Genomic DNA, 10,541 nt, shown 5'->3' with positions numbered 1-10,541 from the left:
GAACCCCTTTCCAAAACTCGACTAATATTCGCGACATGTACGGATTCGTCATTTTGCCTGCATTGTTTCCTCTCTCGTACGTTGTTCACTCGCACGACGTGACGTGACGACGCTTTACACAAACCGGCGACAGGAACTATGCTACATCTGCTTTTCATTCGACTGACGTGAAAACAGGGAGAATTTCGATCAATATTCATTAGATTATGTTCAAAAGCACTTTGAAATCTTACAGATGTTCTATTATATATGTTACCGGAAATGTGTGAAATCTGGGAATTCTATAAAATTCCTAGGAAATGTATATAATTCCGAGCCAATTTAGGAAATGTTTAAAATAATTTGTCAACGATTTTTTAATACATGCATTTCCTAGGAAATGTATTTACTTCCTAGGCATTGTATGCAATTCCTGAATGGTTCTAGGAAATGTATAACAATTAACATTATAGCGTAGTATCGTATTTAGATAATAAAAATAAAACACAGTAAGTAAACCGAGCATAAACACGATTTTTTTTATTAAAGCTCTCATTGATATAATAAGGTGTCACATTATAAAATGTAACATTTTCATAAAACTTATTAATAATTATTACATTTAAAAACTTAAGAACATATATAGTATTTTTGCTGCCAAACTGACAGGCAAATACAACTGAGAATAAAAATGTAATTTCTTATAAAAGCCCCCACTGCCATTAATTAAAATAATCAGATCACATTATAAAAAATAAAGATCATCCAAGGTTATTTATTAACTTTATCTACTTTAAAGTCGTTAAACTGAAGAACTTATTTATTTTTGCAGGGTAAGCTGGAGTGGCACTTAGAATTACACAACATTTTATTTTTAAAGCACAAACATTTTGATGAACTACAACCCTTCTTGCAAAGACACTTTTTGAATCCTTGTCCGGTTCCACTTGATTGTAGATTCGCAATTGAGCGTAGTGAAATATCAGTACAAGGTACATCTTTGATTTCTAACATATCTTTTGGAGAAACATTGAACTGAGATCTAGAATACAATTGTTTTATAACTCCATTTTTTGTACCGATTTGATAAAGCTCGTCATCAGTTTTATCTAAGACCACTCCTATAATATTACGCGCATCACCACGTCCTCTATCGACTTCTGGTACGAAAACCCTTACAGAGGTGCCAATAGATACTGGAGGAAATTTTTTGCCACTCGTTTTCAACATCTTTTCTGCCTGTTGTTGTAGATTTTCCTTAGCAATTTGACGGTTTTCTAACGCTACTGATTTTTTTGAACACAAAGGGCAGAGAACTTTAGACCCATGTCCTTCGTCAGTTGATCGCTCAACAACAGCGCAAATTGTGTGAATGACACATTCGCATATCCTGCAAGTATGAGCTCCACTAGTTTCTTGTGAACAGACGCTGCATTTTTTATCTTGCGCACTGGCTAGGGGTTGCTTACTTATTTCACATTGTTCCAAATTGTTATTAGAGGCTTAACTTTTCTCTATATTTACCTCACAGGGTTTAAACGTAGAAGCTTTGGGATCTGCTTTAATCTGGTCAAGATCCTGTATGATTTTCTCCCAATCTTCTTCAGTTTCGACGCTTCGCGTAAAGTGATTTGGCAACGATAGTCCTATCTTTACTTTACACCCAAAAAGGGCCTCATAAGGAGTTTGCTTGATCCCAGCATGAAATGCTCTGTTTTTCATGAGTTGCACAAATCTTATACCCTCACTCCAATGTGAATTATCATTGTCTTGCATCCAAGTGGTCAGCATATTTTCAATATCCTGATTAGCCCTTTCTACACTGCCCTGACTTTGCGAATGCTTGGGCTTACCATGGATAATTTTTAAAGTAGGCCAATATGTTTTTAAGTTTTCAATAATTTTGTTAGAAAATTTTCTGCCATTGTCGGACTGTAGAATGGCAGGAGCACCTAATAAAGTAAATATGTCCAACAAAGTGTAAGCCACTTCCTCAGCTCGTTTAGATTTGAGTGGTCTTAAAACAACAAATTTTGTTAAGTGGTCTTGATAAACTAGTATGAATTTGTTTTCACCGTCCGGCTGAGACTGAAAATCTATTAAATCCACTTGACATCTGGAGTTGAATTCAGATGATATAATAGGCTTTACAGTAATACCCTTTTTAATGCCTTTTTGGTTTTGTTGACATGGTTCACAAAGTTGAATATAGGTTTCTATATCCTTACGTGTTATGTTTTTGTAGTGACTCCATACCTCTTTCATCATGCGGTCTCTTCCGCCGTGGCCAATTCTTATATGAGCTTCGTGCAATATGTCGAATAACTCGTTGTCACATACGTAGTAAAGTATATTGCTTCCAGTATCTTTAACAGGAAAAATAAGTTTATTATTTTGATGTATAGTAAGAACATCGTATCGCCGTAACAGCCAATAATCGCGAGGAGTCTTCTTTGCTGTTATTTTTGCCGTAGTGACCTCTTCTAACAACAGTTTGTAACGTTCATCATCAATATAAACTGTATTCTTACCACTTGTTAACTTTCTAGACGTTGCTAAATTGTTTTAAAATCTATCTTTTATAAGTGTAACGCGTGACTCAGACGCCATAATGAACGACAACAAGGTGTATACGCAATGAATGTTTAAGCTGCACTAACCGTCCAGCGAATGCCCTCTACGAACACGTGAGCGAACACGTTAGCGAATGACGTAATAGTAATCCCGAATTTAACACATTTCCGATTGCTGTTTAGGACATATATAAAATTCCTAGGAAATGTGTATAGTAAAAGTTATTTCACATATTTCCTGTCGATTTTAGGCATTATACACATTTCCTAGGAATTATATATGGTAGAGTGGTAGAGAGGAACTTGATTCCTAACTCCGCCCTACGTATTGCTTTTGTATAATTATTGTCATTATTTTTTTTATTAATAAAGCCAAGTTATTATTATTATTATTATTATATATAATGATAAATTACATATATTTCCGGTAACATATACACTGAATTTCACTTAATATGCAATATACAAAAATATATTTCGATGGAAACCAGGGCGTATAAATCATGTTCCTATACAAAAATTATTATCAATAAATTAATTATTAATTATCAGTCATTTCAAATTATTATAATCATTCATTTAACGTGTACGGTTCATTTATTCATTACAATATAATTATTAACAACTTATTATATTGTGGACAAGATACACGGAAACTTGGCTGCATGGAATACCCAACGGTAGAGTTGCCATTCCTGGTTATCAGCTTTTTAGAAGGGATGGAGTTAGTAGAGGTGGAGGGGTATGTATTTATTTACGTGATAATTTAAGGTGTGATCTTATTGAAGAAACTGATGTTGTTAGGTTTGAGCAAATTTGGTTATCCGTACGCATTAAAGTACGAGTATTCGTTGAAGGATTTGAAGGCCAATTGTTGGAAATATGATTAAGGTTTGATTATGTTTTCTGTTTGGGGATATTAATATTGATGTACTTGATACTAGCAACAATTATGTTGTAAGATTGTTGAATATGTTTCAAACACTTGATATGACTCAATTAATAGGTGAGCCTACCCGAATTGCTGATAGTTCGATGAAGACTATTGATGTTACTTACTTACTTAATCTGGGGTTCTCCATCCTGAGATCTCTGATCATGAACTGGTTTTTTGTTGATTTAGCTGTGCAATGCTTAAACCATCTTCGTTTTGTTACGCATACAGAGACTTCAACTCATTCAATTATGATTCCTTCGTTGCTGAATTAAGCCTGATACCATTTCAGGCTATTTTTGCAATGTCCATTGATGATAAATTAAAGTTTTTTAATGATCAAATATTGAATTTGTTTGACACTCATGCTTCAGTGAGGACAGAATTTCGAAACCTAGGAAACCTTGGATAACGGATAATATTAAGTTGTTACAAAATTTGAGAAATAAAGCTAAAAATAATATAAACGTAGCAAGCAAATGTCTCATTGGGAATATTATAAACAATTGAGAAATTATACTAATTTTGCTATTGATGCTGAAAGGAAAGCATATTTTGAGCATTTACACAAAAACTCTAATCAAAAAAGAATTTGGAATGTGTTAAGGGACTGTCGTATATTGCGAATTAAAAACAATAGCCTTCCAGTTTATTTAAGAAACGTTAATGAAATAAACTCAGCATTTGTATATAATATTCCAGATAGTTAATACGATAACATTCATTCTGCATCCTTTTATAATAGTAATACTTTCAACAACATTGGGTCTGTATTTCGACTTCGATCTGTGGATGAAGATACAATTTTAAGCTTAGTGATGAATATGACTGGCAGCTCTGTTGGTCATGATGATATATGACGGTGGTCATGATGGCCATGAAAACGTTTTGGAAGACCATGCGTTCTCTTGGCGTAATTGAAACTCCTTCCTGCCATAGCTTTGATTGTAATTCTTTAGGTGCTTATTTTGCTAATTCGCCCACTACTCTCGACGAGTCAATCAAGAAGTCAACATTGCTCACTATCAGTGGTTCTGCTCTCGTCAATTCTCGGTTTTCTTTCACCATGTTTGAGGAGTCTCAGGTTCGGGACGCTCTTGCAAAAACGCGCTCTACAAGTGTCGGTGCTGACGATGTTAGTGTTAGGCAACTCCTTCCCATCTTGGACGTAATTACTCCACCATTGCTTCATATCTTTAATTTCTCCATAGAGTCTTCGACCTTTCCTACAATTTGGAAACAGGCCTGCGTTGTTCCCATTCCTACGAGGAATTTGTGATTTTCGGCCAATATCGATACATTCCGTATTATCTAAGGCACTTGAACGCTTGGTGTACAATCAAGTGCAGGATTACCTTGATGAGCATAAACTACTTACAGACTATCAATCTGGTTTCCGACCGGGCCACAGTACCACATCGGCACTCATCAAGGTTACTGATGATATTAAGCGTAGCTGTGACGATCGACGAATAACCTTGTTAGTTTTGCTGGACTTCAGCAAAGCATTTGATGCTGTGGATCATAGCTTACTGGTGTCGTCTCTGTCTGCTATGGGCTTTGCCCCTGAGTGCGTTACTTGGTTTAGATCATACCTTTCTCAACGTTCCTTTTGTGTGCGTGACACTTCATCTTCTTCTTCTGTGTTTCAAAGTCATAGTGGTGTGCCTCAGGGAAGTGTATTGGGTCCATTACTCTTTTTTTTAATTTTTATAAACAGTGTTACCAAATTCATTTCATGCAACTATCATCTATATGCGGATGATCTTCAAATCTATACATCAACAACTGTGAATGAGCTCCCGGTATCCATGGCGCGGCTTAATGATGATCTGTCCAGGATACTTCACTGGTCTAAATGTTTTGGCCTGAGTTTAAATATTGCCAAGACGCAAGCTATAGCATTCGGCTCAAAACCTTTACTTGTAAAATTTTACTCTTCCAATGATACGCAACTGATACTCGGTGACAATGTTATACATTTCACCAATACGGTCAAAAACTTGGGGGTGACAATGGACTCAGCGCTGTCGGCGGTATCAGATTCAGTCTGTTTGTAGGAAGGTCTATTTTTGTTTTCATTGTTTTCTTCCCCTTGCTGTCCGTCGTAATCTCTGTTACTCATTAATACTGCCCCACATAGATTATGCTGATGCTGTGTATCCCGACCTGGCAATTACCCTCCGTAACAAATTAGAAAGATTGCAGAACAACTGTCTACGCTTTATTTTTGACCTGGGTAAGTACGACTATGTTACGCAATATCGTAATCACCTTCAAATGTTGACTGTCGAAAAGCGCAGATCATTCCGTATACTGACAACGCTGTATAAGATACTTTCTTCTCGGACCCCAGGATATTTGTACACGAACTTTCAATTCATGTCGTCTCGCGGTCTGCCTACTAGAGCACAGTCTGATACGTTACTCATATTTCCCATTCATCGCACCGAGAGATATCATGGATCTTTCACGGTGCAGGCTATAAAGCTTTGGAATAGTTTACCCATGGAAATACGCAACACTCGTAGTTTTCTGACATTTAAGGTCTGCTTAAGGGATTATCTATTATCATTACAATTATCGGAATCTAACTATTGATATCACCTGCTTCTCTCCTCTTTTTCTTTCTCTTCCTCTCTATCAACTGTACTCGTTGTGTTGTTTTTCCTCTTTGCTCTTTTTCTTCTTTTTGTTTAAATGTTGAATTATTTATATAGCCATATTGATTTTTTTACATACGTTGCTGGTTGGGTCTTTTGGAAGACATCGCCTTTGGCGATAAACTGACTTTTGTCAACATGCATTACTTATTCATTTATGTATACATATATATTATTTTTCTCTTGTATTAATTATGTGGCAATAAACTTATTATTATTATTATTATATATCTACGGATATGCTAAAACTTACACTTCCGCTTACTTTACCATACATATGTCATATACTCAATTGTTGTATCGAGGAGAAATATTTTCCTTCTTCTTGGAAAATGGCGTATGTAATCCCTCTGCCTAAAAAAGATGCGCCTGTAACATGTAGTGATATTCGTCCTATTAGCATATTGCTTGCTATTAGCAAGATTTTAGAAAAATAATTAGTGTTAAATTAAGAGAACATTTAGTACATTACAACATTTTACCTGAGTGTCAGTCAGGTTTTGGATGATTGAGAAGATTTGAGGGATCGGGGTGATTGTGGTATTTTGGTCTTATTAGATTTTACCAAGGCATTTGATTCAATTAGTCACCAATTGTTTGTGTCAATTTTAAACTACATTGGGTGTCATCAATCTTTCCTGGACTCAATTAAATCTTATTTAAGTACTAGGCATCAACGTATCAAGTTGGGTGGTTGGGTCTCTAATCCATTACATGTTAATAAAGATGTTCCACAGGGATCAATATTGGGCCCTCTGCTGTTTACGTCCTTGTTGCATAATTGTTTTAAATATTGTAATGTCCACATGTATGCGGATGACACTCAACTGTACTATGGTTTTCCAGTTAATGATTATGAAAATGCTGTAAATAAAATTAATCGTGATCTTCAGAGATTGTCAGTTTATGTTCGTGAACATTTTTTGTTTTTGAATATGGAAAAGTGTGCTGTTCTTTTGTTTGGAAATGAGAAACACGTTCAGCAACTACTACCACTGGTTAAAATCAATGTTGACTATAATATGATTCCTATATCACTGCAGGAGAAGAATTTGGGTCTTATTATTCATAATACATTTCGATATCGGCAGCATATTTCAAGACTTATAGGTTTTAGTTTTCTAAACCTGAAGGTTTTGTATCCTTTTAGGAATATTTTCAGCATCAGGTTTAAGACAATTTTATGTGAAAGCACTGTGCTGTCCTATTTTTAATTATTGTGCTCCAGTCTTCGGTCCTTGTCTCGACGTTGCTGACATGTCTAGGATTCAGCGTGTGCAAAATGCTTGTATGCGGTACATTTTCTGCATAAGAAAATACGACCATATAACTTATAAATTGAAGGATCTTGGATGGCTTAATATGAGGTCTCGTATTAAAATGCTATCACTTACACTTTATCATAACATGATTGTTGGTCACAATCCACCTTACTTAGCTTGAAAGATTTATTTTAGAGGTGACTTGCATAGTGTTAATAATCCTCCTAAGCATAGGACCACCTATATGAGCGATCTTTTACCTACAGTGTTCTATACAACTCTATCCCAGATTATATAAAAATTAGGTGTGTCCGTGCGTTTAAGTGTTTATATAGTTAGTTATATAGCATTAGGTTCAAATTTTGATTCTTTAAGATCGATAATTTAGGGATAATACGGAATCTTAGCTTTAACTTCTTTTTAGGAATTTTCTGGCCTGTTTTGATAGCTTTTTTTAATTTAAGGTTACGGTGGAAGAACAGTAATGGTCTTTTGGCCATGGCACTGAATCCGCGTCCTTATGATTCTTCAACATTTATTATTTTTTATTTGTTTTTTTAAATTTAATTAGCATTAATACAGTTTTTGTATATATGTATTGTTGAAGAATAAACTATTATTATTATTATTACACCTACACGTACCTACAGCTCAACAAATCCATGTTGGCCGATCAGTTGCGCAGAAGAAGGAGTGCGACGGCAAACCGTCGAAGTGATAGAAAAAAACGCGCTCGTCAAAAATTTAGCATATGCACCGTAATATTACAGAATCTTAGAAACAGACAATAACCCAAACTTAAGCAGTTTGAAAATTATTAATTTTATTGCGTTAACTTTTTAGTAATTCTTGTTTGTATAGATTTATTAATATTGTCTATTTAAATTTGCTGTTTTTATGCTGTAAGGGAATTTCCGTTAAACATAAACACAGGTAAATAAATCATTTCAAGTCTCTATTGTGTATTTGTCTATTTTTGTCTATTTTTTAATTGTTAGATAACACCTGCCTGAATACTTCTCACAAACGAAATGTTATTTACCAATCGCAGCCTTGGTCCTATGAACGTGATGTCTCTCACCTTCTAACAGAAGTCGACCATAAATTGGGCCCTGGCCCCAATGGCTTGCCGGGATACTTTATTGCTAAATGTGCAGGGGAGTTGGCAACTCCTCTATTCATTATCTTCAGCCGCTCCATTGAAAATTCAGTCTTTCCCTCTGAATGGAAAAAAGCCTTCATAACTCCAGTCTTTAAATCGGGTAGCAGACATTTTGTATGCAACTATCGTCCAATTTCCCTATTATCTATTGTTTCGAAGGTCTTTGAAAAATTAATTTATGACAACTTATATAGCTATCTTCGACCTGCTATAATAATAATAATATTCCTTTATTACCCAACAGGTAGAGCCCAAAAAAAGGATAACAATATATATTCAATAATATAATAATACAATAATATGTATCTGTATGTGAGAAAAAGAAACAAAAATTACAAAAATTCAAGAAATTAACAATTGACCAAATTATAAAGAAAATAAAAATAAAAACTCAATAAGTGAATTTACATGCTGGTAATCACTAACTATCTGGAATCCTGTTGCCCAGTTTGCAGAGAGTGTATGTTGGCGCCCGTCTCATAATGTTTGTCCTGGCATAACGAATGACGAATACACAGAATAGAATGAAAGGACAATCGATGTTATATTCGATAAGCTTTTGTAGAAACTTTTTATAAAACGCGTTTCTTCTGTCCGTCAAGGAAACCATATTGTGTCGCGTAAGCAAATTATTTTGTGGTATACCTCGATCAGGGTAAATTCTATCAGATTTATAAGAAAGAATTTTTAAGAATCTACGATGGACTCAATCAAGGCTTAAGAACTCACACGCATATAAGGGACTCCAAATCAAGCAAGCGTATTCTAACTTACTCAGAACGTAAGCACAATACAAGATCTTTAATAAGCTGAATAATCAGATGTATAAGAAAGAAATTTTAAGAATCTACGATGGAATCAATCAAGGCTTAAGAACTCACACGCATATAAGGGACTCCAAATCAAGCAAGCGTATTCTAACTTACTCAGAACGTAAGCACAATACAAGGTCTTTAATAAGCTGATACTTGTGAAGTATTTAGACATACGCATCACAAAACCTAGGGACCTAAAGGCCTCCGAACACACATTATTGATATGTGTTTTAAAATTAAGACTTGCATCAAACAGGACCCCCAAATCCCTGTACTCCCCAACACGACACTATATTAAGGTTAAGTTTGTAGGTCTTACACCATTGCACTATTGTGTTTAAGTTGTGCTGCAGCTTATCTGCACCTGCTACCGATGAGACTTCGGCAAAGATCTTGATATCATCAGCATACCCCAAAATATGACAATCAATTTTTAGAAGTATGTCATTTATGAAAAGAACAAATAATAGAGGGCCCAAATTTGATCCCTGTGGAACCCCTGAGGTAAGAGTGAACTCACTAGAAAAATATCCATTGTAAGCAACATAACATTTTCTATGTTGCAAATATGAGGCCAGAAGTTGAATTGCTGAAGGGACAAATCCGAAAGAGCTCAATTTATGCAAGAGAATTCTATGGTAACTCAGATCAAAGGCTTTGGATAGATCAGTGTATACAACATCCACCTGCCCACGTCTATCCAAGATGCTGCAGATAAAGTTGGAAATCGTAGCTAAGTTTGTAATTGTAGAGTGACCGGAAACAAAACCATGCTGGGAAGCTGACACAAAGAGGCGTGTGCTGGTGTACATAAAAGAATATAATAACTTTTCAAATAGTTTTGCGAAATTATCGAAATTGGTCTATAGTTTGAGAATGACGTACGATCATCCTTTTTATAAACCGGCACAATTCTTGATCGTTTCCATCGTTCAGGAAATCCACAGGGCGTAATGGACATGTTAATAATAAATTTAAGAGGAAAAGAAAATATATAACGGCAGTCTCTGACCATAAAACTTGGCAACAAATCATCTCCAGCAGTATGCTTATTAGAAAACGTTGCCATTAATTTAATTAGCTCCTCTTCTGTAATGGGATGCAAAGAGTATGGCAACGAATTGAAATCAGATTCAGTGAAAGTTCGGTCAGT

The 10,541-nt window shown here is 35.3% G+C and overlaps 1 protein-coding gene across 1 annotated transcript; it reads right to left on the bottom strand.

The window, feature by feature from the left end:
• Positions 1–795: 795 nt before the first annotated feature.
• On the bottom strand, positions 796–3,634 carry LOC139429335 (KRAB-A domain-containing protein 2-like). The gene is made up of 3 exons (XM_071195020.1): positions 3,616–3,634; positions 1,504–2,534; positions 796–1,443 (listed from the first exon to the last, which is right to left on the bottom strand). Exons 1-3 carry the CDS (start codon positions 3,632–3,634, stop codon positions 796–798), a joined length of 1,698 nt encoding a protein of 565 aa, XP_071051121.1.
• Between the last annotated feature and the right edge of the window lie 6,907 nt (positions 3,635–10,541).

The sequence above is a fragment of the Onthophagus taurus genome, chromosome 3 (genome assembly GCF_036711975.1).
Source record: "Onthophagus taurus isolate NC chromosome 3, IU_Otau_3.0, whole genome shotgun sequence".
Lineage (NCBI taxonomy): Eukaryota > Metazoa > Arthropoda > Insecta > Coleoptera > Scarabaeidae > Onthophagus > Onthophagus taurus.
This window is presented reverse-complemented; position numbering and strand designations above follow the sequence as displayed.